Source organism: Argentina silus (assembly GCF_951799395.1).
Source record: "Argentina silus genome assembly, chromosome: 4".
In the NCBI taxonomy this organism is placed as follows: Eukaryota; Metazoa; Chordata; class Actinopteri; order Argentiniformes; family Argentinidae; genus Argentina; species Argentina silus.
Genome location: NC_139658.1, coordinates 21,605,215 through 21,622,412, shown reverse-complemented (window position 1 = coordinate 21,622,412; position 17,198 = coordinate 21,605,215). Strand labels below are relative to the sequence as shown.

The following is a 17,198-nucleotide window of genomic DNA, read 5'->3' as shown; positions in this document are numbered from 1 at the left end:
AGCATAGCAAAGCACATACCCGTATCTTCCTCTTCCATCTCCTCTCTATTGCCTTGCTCTCCAACATGCCTGTCAATGAACCAAATCATTTCTGCTGGAGAGTACATGAGGTCTACTCATGTGGAAGAAAAACACGTGTCTGACCAAATGCTCCTCACTTCAAAGCTGAAAAATGTAACCTCACCAAACAAAAAATACCACTCACTCCACACCAGGGCCTGTAGTTATGGAGTCTCTCACTCCACACCAGGGCCTGTAGTTATGGAGTCTCTCACTCCACACCAGGGCCTGTAGTTATGGAGTCTCTCACTCCACACCAGGGCCTGTAGTTATGGAGTCTCTCAGAGAATTATTCTTATACTTATATTCGTATTCTTATGTTCTTATGCTTACTGTATAGGAATCGAGCTAAAAGCTCGGTTATGACTAAAAACAAACACATCTGAGAGGAGGTAGTGGGAGTGCGTTACCAACACTCTGAGCGACGAGCAGGACGACCTCTCCTGAATTAATTTATTCTTGTTTTTATGACATTTTCATGACTCAAGGACATGTTGATGACATTTGTTAGTTTGCTCCAAACATTGGGTGTCCATTGGAGTTGGAGTAGCAACACTCTCTAAATGTAAATAATAACTAAGTAAATGAACATAATAACGCATGATTGATACCACCTTTTGTTAAAATTGAGCAAGTAATTTGATTTTGAGTGGTGAGGAAATAAATCAAATCTTCGGGTGATGTGAGGTGCTGTTAAAACATTGTTGGATTTGTTGCGCTGGTAATGGTTGTCTGTGATAGACCCACATTGTCGCTATTGCATTGCTGCATTTTCCGTGTTGCCAAAAAGCCCAAGGATTTGAATTTCTCCAGAGAGACCTTCCTGTAGATGGGGAAGACAACAATTATGCCATCCCTATCCAACCAATATCTATTAAGAAGCTCTGCTTTGTCAAATGTTTGCCAAACATCTTTCCTATCCCAAAATGTGTGTTCACTGGGCGTGGAGCCATCTATCTGTAGCTCATAGCCCCATAACGAGCTGAGGCATCTTTTGAGGAATCCTAAATACAAGTTATTTGAACTTTTTTGTCTAAAGAACTTTGAAAACTTTTATTTAGAAGTTCTGAGCACTTGTGTGCTGTTTCCTACTGTGAGAGGGATGATAACTACCAGCCAAGACCTGCTCTTTGAAATATCACAGCCCAGACGACATACAGTGTGTAAAATAACAAAATCTAATGATATTTTCCAGGTTTCCATGACAACACTATTACTCCCCCCCCCCCTCAACCCCCCCCCCTCCCTTGTTACAGTGGCTTCTCTCTCCCCTCGCTGTGACTTGGACAGGGCTGAACACTGCTGAAACTGGCAAAGAGCAGGATGTGGAGAGGTTAACCTGAGTCATTACTATGAAATGAACCAAGGTTAACATGTCTGACCTGTTGGCACTGTGTCGTACAACATGGGAGAGAGAGCATTTATTCATACACGAGGCTGCTAGAGCAGTCAGGTCAGGAGTAAATGACCCCACACTAAAGGCTCCAGATCCCAGATGTGGGGGCTCTGCTGGCTGGCCAGGGAGATGATCCCATAAGAGTGTGTGTGTGTGTGTGTCTGGGTGTGTGTGTGTGTGTGGGGGGTGGGGTAGAGATGGAGGAAGAGATTATGCATTGTGGGGCGGTGGGGGTACAGGGGGACGGGGGGACGGGGAGAAGGAAGTTAACCCAGGGAGAGATTAAGCGTAATGCAGAATGGCACTCAACAGGCAGCCGAGGGGGAACCCAGTGTCGTCACTGTCATCCGGTGCTGCAGAGATCCCCATTGGGAGCCGGCTCTTCATTAGAGTGACATAATCAGAACAAGCACAGCATGAGGTTAGCTGCCACACATACACACACACATACACGCACACACACACGCACACGCACACGCACACTCACACGCACACACAGACACGCACACACACACACACACACACACTCGCGAGGTGAGCTGCCACACATCTCATTGAGAAAAGAAGTCTCGACGGGGCCTCCCCAGCCATCTTATCCCAGCATGCTTCCTCCTCCTCGCCTTGTGCGTGCTTGTAGAAAGATGTGAAAGCCGTCATACTTCCCTCTCCTTCATCCCGTCTATCTATCGCCCCATCTCCACAGCACGCCATGCTATTAGAACATTAAAGACAGCTTGACGGCATTACGTATCCATGCTTGTGCCTAATCCTGGGCCTGCCAGGGTTCATAGCACAACAAAAGGCCTCCAGCGTAATACCCCATACACTCTAAATGCTTCTATGCATCGTGTGTTTGCTTTAGCGGCATTCAAATGGCCTGTGGACATGTGGACATTCAATAGACATAAATGATACTGGTGGTGATTGAGTGCTCTCCAGCACTGCTACTTTTGCTCTTCACAGAGAGATGAAAACAAATTACGTAGCCTAGTGAGAAATACACCAATAGGTAATATAATATGTTGGCCATCATTCGGCCATGCTTCAGGTTCTACTTTCTAGTACAAACATATATGATGAGCCATCTTTAAACATGTTCTAGGTAGAGTAATGTGATCTGTATGTGAATTGTTAATATACTGTGTTTGCTGTTTTGAAAAATTCAACAATCGATAATAAATTATAATCATATCATATAATATAAATATAATAAGTTTTAGTTCTCTTTAAACCCTGATACAGTACGTCGTCGATCGAGCTCTCTGCTAGGCCAGCTTGAATGCTTCTCAATAGCAATCTTGATGATCTCGAGTGGAGACTAAGTCTGACTGAGAATGTGCTGGTTTGAAAAGCAGCCGGGCTCTGGTCTGCACTAGAAAAATCCTCAAACAGAATCCGTCAAGATAAGGACACCCCTGCTAATGAATGAACGTCGGTCTAGTTGGCCAGGCTTCGATTAGATATGACAATTCCCCAGGTGGGTATCAACCCCAGTTCCATTTGAACAAGGGGGGAAATGAGAAGTCGGCAGTTTAGTCCAATAAAAGGGAGAGATTAAAGAAGCTTTGGCTGCCAAGTGTGGTTAATTGATTTATAATTTATCAGCGGTTGCGTCAAGCAGTGGCCACGAGAGAGATGAAGCTGGTTCTGGTTACAACCTCTGAGTTTTCTTTCACTAGAAAATACATGATGTAGACAGGCTTGCTCTCTGTGGATGTGGACAGCTTTACTGTCTGTGGGGTGAATATGTGATCTGGACAGCCTGTCTGTGGGGTTTATATGAAACAACAGCTGTCAAAACCCAAAAAAGTCTCACTCCTGCAAGCAAAAAACTACAGTGAGGACTTCATTAAAAGGAAATCTATTATTGAGTAAATGTGCATTCTATCAAAGCTCATCTTTGAAACCCCAACGGGTTGACATCTTGACTCTTAAAAAGGCAGTGCTACTGCCAAAAACCTCATATATGATTTATATTAATTTCTGCCTAGGTTTGGTGTCCAGCAAATTACAACATGCAAAAAGAATTAGCAATTCTAGTGTTTATCAACATGATGGTTAAACATATCTGTTAAAATGTGCCCTACCGTACACATGCACACAAACGTAAGAACGCCATAAACTAAACGCTGTCAAATCCAACATGATCTACGATGCTGAGGCCAATATGTAAAGTGTCATTAATCTCTCTTTGTCTTGTCTTGAAAGGTCAGCATTTGTAAAGACGATCTTAGAGAAACTGTTTTCTTCTCAGAAGATATATGAACAAGAAAATCTCAGCTTTTCTCATGACAGAGAGGTCCTTTCCAAGGCCAAATACCAGACTGTCCTTTAGCTTAGGCATGAGCAATGTCAAGGTACAGTAAAGTTGGGTGTTTCACGTACCTGGTTGTACCTAGTTGAATGTCAAGCCAAAGTTTTGCTGGTAAAACAATGACCTTAGAAACACGTTGTTGATGTTCAAAATGATGTTCAAACATGACTCCATATTTCCTGAGCATGAATACAGTATAGAGCATAGAACATTACCTCCTTCTATAATCCTCAACAATGCACACTGTAGAGTTTATAGCTAAATAAAATAACTGAGTCAAAAGTTGACAGCTGTTGTTTCACCGAAAACAAACCCAAGTGTTTTTTGAGACCTCTTTTTCAAAGCCTTTGTTTCACGGACAAAGCACAGCCTCTGAACTATAATTGTGTCAATTAATGTCAAATTATCTTACATTTCATGCAAAACGTAGAGCATGTTTGTGGTATTTATCACCTACAAACACCAGAGCAACATTATTAAATGCCAATATTACAGCTTGAGGGAATGAGACAAAGAGAAAGGCTTCTTTCTCTGACATCCTTAATAGTCTCCAGCTTTTATGTAGTGTAGTACACCAACTGGGGAAGTAATAATTGCAGAGTGGCCAGCTGTGAACCATTAAGACAAGGCAATGACCAGCTGACAGAGAAATCAGGTTCCCTACCGAGAGCCAGTGTAACACCCTCCACAGCTGGACAAAATCATTGCTTTTTTTTTTTTTTGTTGGACATTTGACTTTGACACAGGGTGTTCATGTCTTCAATTTTAACACCACAACGAAGATAAAGACAGAAAATAGGTGAGTTCGTCCCCAATGTTAAACCGTGTATAAAATCTATGAGTCATTGCCTCTCAGAATGGATGGTCATACACAGTTAAGGGGCTGGCGTTCTGTACAGTATATGGCTCAGATATAGTGTAGGAAGGGACATGTAGAGGATTACTCACCCTGTACCAGACAATCTCTCGAAGTCTTCCATCAGTCTTGAAGTTACACTTCAGGGTAACGGTTTCTCCCACAACTACAGGAGGGAGTGGCTCAATAGTAACGGTCAAATATCCTAGAGGAGAGTAGAAAAAAACAAAAGAAAAAAAAAACATTTAGCATGTTGTTTCTAATATAACACAATTTATATCCACACAAACATGATGGCAGCGATTTTGCCAAGATTTAAACAGGTTTAGTTCCGTATGCAACTGGCCAGATCACTGGTGTTAAGATCTAGAAGGTTTTGTAAGAAATAGTTCTCACTATTTTACATTACAGACAATCTTGATATGTTATTCTCATGACTATAAAGAGGACATTTGATGATTCAAACATTTGAGAGACTCTCTGAAGGGACCAGAGTAAAGAAAGCATTATTCATTTCTGAAATGCATGTGGATTACACCACAGCAAACATCCCAAATCCAATATCTCTTATTTCTGACTGAATGCTTTACATGATTTATTTAAAGTTTTGTCAGATCGCTGCAATCCCAACAGATGAAAACAAGAAGCATACTATATGGATACACAACAAACTTGAGTGTGTGACTATTGATTATCCGTTCACTCAAAGTCTTGCATATACAGTATATAGCACAGTGTGTATCATGTTGTTTCAGTAACATTAATTGTTACAGCTATTTATATGTTCTCAGTAATTCATCTTCATTCAATGTTGTTTGGCCTTGGGTGAATGAGGCAATGAAACACTGATAACTGATTGCAATGTTACAGCCCAACTAATTGAGCTACTGAAAACACAGAGGGGCTATTTCTTTGTGGCCTAGCATTTTAGAGTATATTTGAGCATATTCCCCCAAAACAGAGGTGTGCCTAGGTTACACTACACCTGTCAGGTAGTTAATTGTAGTCTGTCAAATGAATCAGGTGTCTAACTCATTCACAGGAAATCTGCCTGGTGATTAGTGTCTCGTCACTATTGACAACAAATCTATTATGCGCATTGCCCTCAAGATTTGCATGCATGAGATCAATTATTTTCCTGTTCCACCGGTTGTTGACTTCCTCTTCCACGTAATCACCAATACACATTGATTAAGTATTATTAAAAAAAAATTTGAAAAAAAAAATAGTCTAGTTATTTCTCCTGCTATAGGTAAAATCAATGAAACTACCCTGTCCTTATTCCACAGTATTTCTTACAAGGCTCCGTGAGAAAATCATTGTAAAACACAGATGTAATTTTTTGTTTTTATTATTATTGCACAAGGAAAAAGGAAAATTAAAGGTTGACAAAAGGCAAAACAAATAAAGTGTTTGACAACAGACAAATTAACAAAACAATGATGTTATATCACTCAAATTGGTTGTTAAAATAGATTATTGACTAATTATGGATATAGCCTTGTCTCCCACTCTCACTATGAATCACCTACTGTAATTTATTTATTGACAAAGTTATTTTTTATAGACTTGACAGCCCACACGCTTTAAGTCATTTGAGTAATTATCCGATCACTTCCCCCTTACTCCTCCTCCTCCTCATAGTGCGAGACAATGTTGCTGCGAGACAATGTTTATTGTCTCGCAGCATAAAATCTACTCGATCTGACTGAAGTCACATGAAATTCACTTGACCTCTTTAGCAACAATCTGTCACATCTTGGAATATGTTTACATAACCGTAGACGTTGCAACCATGCAACCATGCAACCATGCAACCATGCAACCATGCAACACATTTCATATATATATATATGTCCTTAAACCATCTATTTACCAGATTTAAGCTGATACACAATTTCACTGACCCCTAGTGGAAAGTGAGGTGACTTTTGCAGTACATTGCAATTAAGGTCAAGGTTAAATAAGCACATGCTCTAAACCAAAGACTTGGGAACACAACAATCATGTTGAAGCAGAGTGTGAGTTTAAATGATGTAAGCGTCTCTCTGTCTCTGTTGGGTTTATACAGCATGACTATGCTAAGCTAGCTGTCAGACCAATAGCCCCAGTATGTTAGTATTTGTTCATGAACATGAAAAACAAATATGAAAGCTGGATGTTCTCCCACTGTGAATGGAAAGCAAGCGTGGTCCGATTACTGGCATCCATCACATTTATTATTTGTTATACTTGTAACTGTCTCAAAAAATATTTAGACATTGCAGAACATAGCCCCCGGAGGGACATAAGAGGGAATAACTCATCTATCCTTCCACACAAAAATATATTTCTATAAAGTTTCTTCTCTCATCGGCATCTCATTCACAGCGCTGTGACCCACTGTTATCCCCACTGTACGATCAGCATAAACCTGGTGACCTCAACAGGGCTAAACCGTTGTCTAATGTATCTGCACAAAATTGCATCACTTAAAGGTCAAATAGAGATTCAGCACCACGGAGAGCTCCGCTCCGGTACAGGTTTCGGTACAGGGACCGCCACAACTGCATACAGCTCCAGCATTAATATGTAAAACATGCCATTTACCTAATGCTTTTATCCAAAGCGATTTATATTGCAGTGAGTGCATACATTTTTCAGTATATATGCATTAGCCAGCACTAGCTCTATGTGTGATTAAAAATATGTTTTATTTGCTAGGAACATGGACAAACTGGAGACAAGCAATAGGATATGTGCAGTGTATATATATATACACTGTATATATACTGTATATACTGTATATATGTATATATATATATATAATAAGATGACTTTAGTATGTCACTCCCTTAGTGAGATAACAAACAGAACATTGGTTCCTGGTACAAGCAATTGTGAGTAATGTTAACAGCTCTATCATTGGTTGGGAACAAGCTGTCAACAGCTCTATCATTGGTTGGGAACAAGCTGTCAACAGCTCTATCATTGGTTGGGAACAAGCTGTCAACAGCTCTATCGTTGGTCGGGAGCAAACTGTTAACAGCTCTATTATTGGTCGGGAGCAAGTGCCATCAGCTCTATCATTGGTCGGGGGCTTCTGTTTACAAAGTTCCTAAACTGACATTATCCAGCAACTCTGCTTAGATTGGCAGAATCTGATCTGCTTAAACGGTGCATTCCAGCCATGCTCGAATAACGATACACTGTACAACGACAACACCTCTTTACTGTTCTATTTGAATGATCACAATGACAACACCTCTTTACTGTTCTATTTGAATGATCACAATGACAACACCTCTTTACTGTTCTATTTGAATGATCACAATGGCAACACCTCTTTACTGTTCTATTTGAATGATCACAATGGCAACACCTCTTTACTGTTCTATTTGAATGATCACAACGACAACACCTCTTCACTGTTCTATTTGAATGATCACAATGGCAACACCTCTTTACTGTTCTATTTGAATGATCACAACGACAACACCTCTTCACTGTTCTATTTGAACGATCACTGCACAGCAATCTGACAAGAATTACTCCCAGGCTTCCAAGGCTTATCTCACAAAATGCACTTCACTTAATAAAGATAGGTTAATTTGACTTTGCTAGTACTGGCGGTAACGTTACGAAACTAGCAAGACAGTTCAGTAGTTAGCTTGCGTTGCCATGCCAACCATACTTTTTGCAGCCACACATTTCTGAACTAGTAGTTTTTGTAACTATGTTTCTCAGTGGAGGGCAGAAACCAATACAATCCATCATGAAAATAAGCTCCAGGACCAATGTTTATTGTCATAATTTTTGCTGTCAGTGAAAAAAAAACAGTTTAAAAGCAATAACACACTTGAAGGTGTGTTAGTATATGGGGGTTTGAGCACGGCTGAGCTGACAGCTTGTGCTGAAACCACGATATACTGTAGCACGCCCTCTCATGTGTTATTGCTTAATCACATTCTGTACAAGCAATTTCCCGTGTGCATAAACAGGACAATGTCTGACACTTTTAATCTCAGTAGGCAAACATTTTCCCATCAGGAGGTTGGTGCAAAAAAAGCACCTCTGACTTGTTCTCAACATTAGTGAGAAAGAAAACCATGTGAATCATCGAAACTTTCATTCAATAACTAAAGTAGGCCAGCCGGTGGACTGGGATATGACTGCAGCAGGGGAGGCTGGTGGAGGTAGAAATCGGTGGACGGGCTCATTGTAACGCATGGAACGAAAAGAGGAATGGTATCTAATGCATGGAACAGAATGAGGATGTTGGTAAGTGTTTGATACCATTCCTCATTCCATTCTATGCATTACAATGAGCCCGTCCTCCGATCTCTACCTCCACCAGCCTCACCTGGACTGTAGTAGGCCAGTGCACTGTGATATGACTATAATTAATAGCTATAATGCATTTCTGGTCACAGGTAAAAGGCCCTTGGGTGGACAGCCACTGCAGTGACCTGAAGAGGGGTGTTAAGAGGATACAAACAGATTGGAAGGACTCTCCTTTCAGCACACCTAGATACGCTTAGTAAAATAATCTTAATTTAATCAGCAGGCTGAAGAGATCCTCTCTCTAGAGCAGATTTGAATGGATAAGCCCTGCCGGAGACTGCAGGTCATTAACACGAGCTGATACTCTTAGAGCAAATCCCAACCACTTAGTACAGGCACACATGAGGAGCCGCGGCTCATAAACCTCTCCCCGTGAGCTCTCTCTAGGAACGCGGGTGCGAGAGAGAGAGACCCGCTTGGTCAGGGGGAAATTAAGTTCCCAATTGAAATGTCACCTGACTCAGTGCCACGCCGTGTCACTCGAGGGGATGTGTATCCTGCCTCCTCAACATGGCGTGTTGTTAAAGGTCTAGAACGTTCACTGGGTGATTAACGGAGCGCCATCAACATGAGTAACCGGTCGCGACGGCAGGGTTGCAAATGTAAACATGTGTGTGTGTGAAATGCATTTGAAATGGCAATGCTAATACACGGTTAATACTCCCGCTGAGATGGGTCCCATGTGCATGCAAGTAGGCGCAGACGTGTGTCAATACTGAATTATAATTGAAATGCATCATTTCTATTCCGATCAATTGAAAAAATCATGGTCATCATCATCAACATCATCATCATCATGGTCATCATCATTATCATGGTCATCATCATCATTATCATCATCATCATCAACACAAAATGTAAGTGTGGTGTACACTGTATTATATTAAAGGTACACTCTGAGATATGATGACCATAGCAAAACACACAGGGTGAATCTGCCAGATACCTTCAAAAACGGAGCTGCATCAGACTTCGCAACAGAGAATTTACACTGTGGAGTTGAATGCGACTGGCGCGTACGCTGCACCGCCTTGTGTCAGAGTGCAGTGAAACAAGTGGACACTCTCCTTCGCTCTTGTTCACTACAATGTTTTTGACGATGCTCTGTTTTCACGGGCGTGACGTCATAGCCCAGAGCCTACCTTTGAGGGACAGAGTGCCATGTTGTGTTTCTACTATGTGTAGCTAGTGGTCTTGGGTGGTTTCGGGGATTATCCTAATTGGTAACAATTCTGTGGCCATGTACCAAAGGAGGGGAATATTGCTTGGCATAGCCAGAGATAGAAAAGAGCTCAGAGGCAGTGGGTGGGGAGGAATGAAGGATTGTTAAAAGAGCAAATTACATGGGCTATGCACTGGTGCCAGAGAAGTTCATATTTCAAATAGTCCCTGGGAGCAATGAGAGCCAGTGCAGCAGCTGCTGCAACTGCCATTCAACTACAGTACATCAGGGGATAATTCCAACACTATTCAATAGTCCATAACTAACTACTATTAGAAAATAGTACTAACGCTGTCGATTAAAACAATTAGTTGATTAATCTTTTCCTATTAGTTGATTAATCTACCGACTAATCTAAAGTGGAAATGTGATTGAATGTGTTCTTATTTTGCACCTTCTTTAGGTGGCCACATATTTGAAAAAATTCTAGACTTGAAACCGAAAGTGGTGCCTAAACGATGAATGGGGAGTTCTTTTAAGTTAACAATGAAACAATGGCCTCCATATCGCAATGGCAATGCTAATTGCCATTCCCAGTCCCGTGGATGAAGACAAAACTGTGCTAATTCCTTGAACAGAGCTTCCTTGATACGACACTCTTGTTTACTCTTCTACATGTCACTCACTCTTTTCACTTTAACGTTTTTTTCTAAAATGAGCTGTTAACTAAAGCATTAGTTGATTAATATGTTCAATTAATCTGTACAGCCCCAGAAAATACCAACAGTTACCAACTACAATTGCTTTGATTTCGGCAGATTCATCATTGAACTGTTTGCCTTTGAGAAGCATACAGAGTGATTCACTGACACACCAGTTCCATCATCCATAGGCCATGCATAGATCTGACAGCGCCAATCAGGCATCAGATCACTCAGACCCCCCGCAGCTGAGTGGGTTGTCTAACCAATAATCAGCTTTAACTGCTCTGTGTGTGTGCGTGCGTGCGTGTGTGAGTATGTGTTTTGTGTGTGTGTGAGTATGTGTTTTGTGTGTGTGTGTGTGTGTGTGGGTGTGTGTGTGTGTGTGTGGGTGTGTGTGTGTGTGTGTGTGTGTGTGTGTGTGTGCGCGCGTGTGCGTGCATGTGTGTGAGTATGCGTTTGCGTGCATGTGTGTGTATGTGTTTTGTGTGTGCATGTGTTTTGTGTGTGTGCGTACGTGCATATAATAATGTGTATAAGCAGGTGTGTGCATCAGAGCGAGAGAGAGAGAGCGAGAGAGAGAGAGAGAGCGAAAGAAAGAGAGATCCTGCTATATTTTTCAAGGGATGCTTTAATTAGTGTACAGAGCAACAGGGTCTTTGCTGTCAACTAAATAATGATGTTTCCGTATCTGAATGCTTATTTGTACATGGTAGGGGGACAAAGGGTAGCCTTTAAAAAAAAGCAAGCAAACATGAGGTGTCTCAACCAATCATGTTTAGTCTTCCCTGGGTACGTATAAGCAACAACCAGTGACAGGACCAGACTTGGCTGCCGCCTGTATCTACCAAACTCTAAACACAACCATAGATCCCTACCAAAGGTATTTGCCTAACCATTCAACTGCAGACTCCACTAGTAATGGGAACCATTCAACAGCAGACTCCACTAGTAATGGGAACCATTCAACTGCAGACTCCACTAGTAATGGGAACCATTCAACAGCAGACTCCACTAGTAATGCTAACTATTCAACTGGAGACTCCACTAGTAATGCTAACCATTCAACAGCAGACTCCACTAGTAATGGGAACCATTCAACTGCAGACTCCACTAGTAATGGGAACCATTCAACTGCAGACTCCACTAGTAATGCTAACCATTCAACAGCAGACTCCACTAGTAATGCTAACCATTCAACTGGAGACTCCACTAGTAATGCTAACCATTCAACAGCAGACTCCACTAGTAATGCTAACCATTCAACAGCAGACTCCACTAGTAATGCTAACCATGCTGGATGTTTAGTTGGTCTGGTAGCGTTTGGTGGATCAGGACGTGTGATAGAAGTCATAGGAGCTGGATAACCACTGGGCCAAGAGCATCTCCCTCAGGATACAAAATCCACAAAAACGAGGCAATATGAACTGCATCACATCTGCGGGTGTGTTTTATCTATTGGCTTAAACTATCCAGAATACTATTGAATACACAAAAAAATATCACATCGAGTTCCGGTCAAGGTATCTGTATTTCGTGTCATGGGTTGGATATATCCAGTAAGCTCAGACAAGGTCTGTCTGGCAGTGTGAACACCTCAGGTTTAGCTGGGCTTAAATTCAACAGGGAGGGCTTACATTCTGTTTTAATGCTAGCACTGCACAATATCGATCCTTCCTGTGCTATAAGCCCTGCATTCGGGGGAAGCTGAACAGATACATTTATATCTGGCTTCTGCTCTTCCGACATATGAATCAGAAGTTCTGCTGTGCCCGGTATTACCGTCAAATGTCACACACCCAGACACAGCAGATATGTCACCATCGCTCTTCAGTCAGGGGGCTGAAGCTGAGTCTGACTAGACTTGGCGTTAATTGGGGGAGTGGGTGTCGTTTATGAATGGAATCGGTGTGGCGCTCAGTTGATGGAGAAAAATAATGGCTTCTATCAGCTCAGAGGAGAGCAAATAAAAACCATTAAAAAATAAACCTGTGTGGAATAAGGACTGTAACATAACATGAAACGCTTGATGTGCAATGAAGCGGCAGACTGTGTGATCGTTGTTGGACCACATAAAGTGCGTTGGAGAGGCTGCAGAGTGCATGGGCTTTAATTGGCTGGTATTAACCGGTTGTTGAGGCAGACGAGGCCTCCGGCTTCACTTAATCCATCAGAGGCGCCGCGAGAACAACATCTAATGGGGGCTGCAAACTATGCTTTCGTCCATTAATAACAGCAATTTGCCAAACTGCAATGAGAAAACAAAACACAGCAAATGATGGACTGGCCCAAAACGTCCTGTTATTGGCCTGTGTGATTTATGAGTATGGCCAACCTTTCCTTGGATGTCAGTGCAACTGACTGTACAGGAAAAATGGACGGCCAAGTTGCTCCTCCAGCGGGTGGCTCTCTTCTACCTCCTCTGCCTCCAAGCTGCGTGAAACGCCCTGAGCTGATGTGTAGCGTCGGAGACACGTTTAAGCGTTATCTTCCTGGCTATGTCACACGGGTGTGGAATAAACGTTGCTTTTGTTCCACAGCGGAGAGGGAGAGGAGAGAAGAAAACAAGAGACAAGTGTAGTGTTTTATGTAAATTACGCTCGTTAGGAAGAGAGAGAGAGGATACCGTGGTACAGTAGATCATCGCAGGCACTATTTGTATTGCCCGTGCTTCATTTAAGGTTTTAATGGGGGTCAAACCGACACCTCAGTTTGATTCAAATACATTTCTGTTGAATACACCTTACTGGCATGAATGGAGCGTAGACACAGTTCACTGGCTTATATCGCAGCTCTTCAGATGAAACTCAAGTTTTTGGCTTTGTTGGGTTATTATATAGTTTTGGAGAAACACATGTGCAGGTTTTGAAATATTTAAAATATTATGAAGGTTATTTTAAATATCTCTGCAAAGGAATGTTCAGCAGGAGAGAAAAAAAGAAGCAGATCAAACCATAAAAGTAAATGGTACACCAATCTGAAATGAAGATATCAGGCATCCAGATAACACATAATATCATGGCCACTCAGTGGTGATAATTCACACTGTGTGAAGAGAGGCAGATGAGATTCTAAACATGTCTTGATTGCTTATTGTCTCACATCCCTATCTGCACAAGGGAGGAAGCCGATTAAAGTAAACTTAAAAGAGATATCATCTTAATCGTTTGAATCAGTGAAGTGCAAAAGATTTACATCTCAACCAGCCATTCACTGCTGAAGACCACTGGCACAAAAACGTACGCAGAGGTAAAGATGATGAATCAATCTACTTCACTAAATCAGTTCCAGAATTGCACATACTGTCTTAATACCTTAGATCAACGGTGACACTTTATAATAGGATGCTTTTATAATTGTGTAATTACACAGTAATTACTACATCAACAACATTGTATCAGCATATTGTTACATATTCAAGTTTCAACTGAGGGGCTGCACATCGTAGTCTTATGTAGCCAGGTTGTGTGATCTTCCGTTTGCTCTGAACACTGCCATCTTGAAATCACTCTTCATAGTCTTCACCCACTTTGACATACTGTAGAGGGGACTCAGAACTACACACCCGGGCTTACATGGAGAGAAGGCTGGAAATCCAGACTATTTCAAACCTGAATGGCTGAATTGGCTGAATGAGAGTATAATGAACAACCATGATGCTCAGTCACTCATACAGTAAATGTTATAATTCTCACACCTTACAAAACCCCGGAGAATTACGACGAAAATCACCGTCTTGTGAATTTATCTTGAAGTTGATGGAAGTATATATTTTCCCCACCAAACACCACAGATCAGATGTGATGATTTGTAACTGAATGAAATGGCTGAACTAAGGTCCGGAGTTGCCGTGTGAGCGAGGTGAACCTGTATGACGGCCGGTGATTTATGCCCCTCAAGACCACAATCTGAGCCCATGAGGCAGCTCCTGGTTTGTAAACAGGATGCTGAGAGCTGATGCGTTTTTCAATCAGAGTGATTTACTGTTTAATGACACGCTTCAGCTTGGAGAGTGTCAGCACCGTCCGCTGTAATCCACCAACCCCCCCCCCCCCCCCCCCCCCCCCCATCCCCCCACCCCCAAGCCCACACTGCCACAGTGGATAGCAATCAGGGGCAACTCATACTGAAGTGCCCTCAGCAAGGGGAATTATCTCTCCATCACGGCCCCAAGGAGACCAGGCCAGTGGGGGAAGCAGAACAGCCAGGCCTGGCCATGTGCGTCTGGATGCACTGGCATGTACACCCATGTCACAGCTGGCCCAGCACCACGCCATGGAGCCACAGCTCTCCGTCCCCCCTCCCTTCCTCTACTAGTGCACAGCCAAGTACTACATTCCCCAGAGTAAGGCTGAGGATGACCACGACTGTTGTGTGCAAGTGCTCCCAACGGGTCAGCAAGACTCATGTTCCTCCTGAGGTGGCCAATCCTTTTCAGACTGCTGAGCCCGGTTCCTGGAGGAAGGGATAGTGTTACACGTGCAGAAAAAAAAAAGGAAAGTGCCGTAAGCCTGTGTGGGTTTTTTTTTCTGTAGATTTGATAAACAGAAATGGCACGCAAAACTGTAAAGGCTGATGCAAGCTGCTCAGGCATGTGCAAAGGCATGAGGGCCGGGGAGGGGTTGTTGCCATGAGGACCGGGGAGGGGTGGTTGCCATGCAAATGTGTCTATTTATTTCTATTTGTGGTCTTATGGATCTCAAAAGAAAAAAAAAAACATATCTGTTAAAAAAAATAGAGAGTCCAGGGAAATCAAACATAGGCAGTATGAGGCAAACTTGGATTGATTTGTGGAAGATTTTTCCAAGCAATTTCGGTGCCATATATGAAAAAGTCACAACTCATGAAAGCAGGAGAATTCAAAAACAGCTTATTTGACTTGGTATTGGCAATACAGTTCTGTAGTTCTGTGAAATACATACTGACTAAACGACTGTTTTGATTACTGGTATTTGTCGCAGCAAAGGGTACATTGAATTAATATGTCAGAGAGGATGAAGTTTAACCTTAATAACTGTAAACACAATATGTCATATATACTCAAACAAAACCTTTCCTCTCGCATAGGGGGGAATTGAGGCTTGACTTCCACAGCAACCTCTCAGTTAACACGTCCGTTCAACCTTTGTTCTCTTCTGTAAAGGACATCCTCATCCCTAGCATATATGTATCTAATTCAAACAAATAACAAAATGGAGCACGGAAAGATGAAATGCCACGTAGCCTTAGATATAGATATTCAGATATAACATTGATATGTAATAAGGTAAACAGCACCTTACTCCCAAATAAATGCAGGCTTCTTAGAGGCCTGGCCACTGTTACCGCGGGAGCATGTTGTCCCGGTAACCCAGAGTCAGAGACTGGCCGAGATCAATCACTTGTTTGTGCTTTCAATCTGGAGACACCTGAATCACTACAGGTCATGAGCAATGGAAGGCGGGAAGGGAGGAGACAGGGGCAGTGTAGAGAAATGGCCATTCTGAATGTCAAACCAGCAGATTTGAGGAACGCACGTCGCATGCAGGAACATAAACTGCAGAGTCCATCTATCAAAGTGGAATTGCTGCTGTTACAAGGAGGTCATTTTGCAGAGGGGAGTGAACCCTGTTTCTCTGTTCATTCGCAATCTCTACAATGGTGTGCTCTTCCCGCTTGGTTTTCTTTCATGCCTCATTCTAAATAAAGAGCCACACTCATCACAAACAAGCAGGCATGGCCGCCGGCATTTCTGTCCTGCACAGCTGCAGACAATACCGTCACGATTGAGGTTGAAAAAAAGTAGACCTCCAGTTTGTCTTGATATGGAGAAACATCAGGAAAACCAATGTTGGGGGGGACTGGCCTCAATTAAGAGATCAAACTGTCTGTCGAGTGTGGCAGAGTGAACCGTGCCAGGGTGTGGTGCTGGCGCTCTTGTCTCTTGTGCTGTATAATGCATTTCTATTAACTTGGTTGGCCTCCAAATAAGCTTCCCTGGAGCTGTATCCCGGTCTCTCTGCTCACAGCACCGTGTGTTTCCGTCACCTACCAATGCTGATACTCGACCCAAAACACAGCCCTGGGCGAGCGGAACTATCCCTCCATCTCGGGCCCAAGGAGATGAGGGCAGTGGGGGAAGCAGCACAGCCAGGCCTGGCACGTACGCCCATGTCACAGCTGGCCCAGCACGGCACCATGAAGCCACAGCTCCCTCTCTCCCATGCCTCCTCCTCTCTTCTCTCTTCTCTCCCCCCTCTCCCCCTCCACTAGTACACAGCCCAGGACTGCACCCCCCAGAGTGAGCCTGAGGATAACCACTACTGTGGCGTGCAAGCGTTCCCAACGGGTCCGCGAGACTCATATTCCAGTGAACCGTGCCAGGGTGTGGTGCTGGCCCTCGCTCT

The 17,198-nt window shown here is 42.8% G+C and overlaps 1 protein-coding gene across 2 annotated transcripts in view; it reads right to left on the bottom strand.

The window, feature by feature from the left end:
* igsf21a (immunoglobin superfamily, member 21a) overlaps positions 1-17,198 on the bottom strand; it is a gene marked incomplete at its 5' end in the record, with an annotated part of 144,574 nt that overhangs the window by 87,784 nt on the left and 39,592 nt on the right. For both annotated transcript variants that reach the window (XM_083669030.1, XM_083669029.1), the window contains one exon: positions 4,719-4,831. In XM_083669030.1, the coding sequence (XP_083525156.1) occupies positions 4,719-4,831 (113 nt within the window). The remainder of the gene's footprint in view (positions 1-4,718; positions 4,832-17,198) is intronic.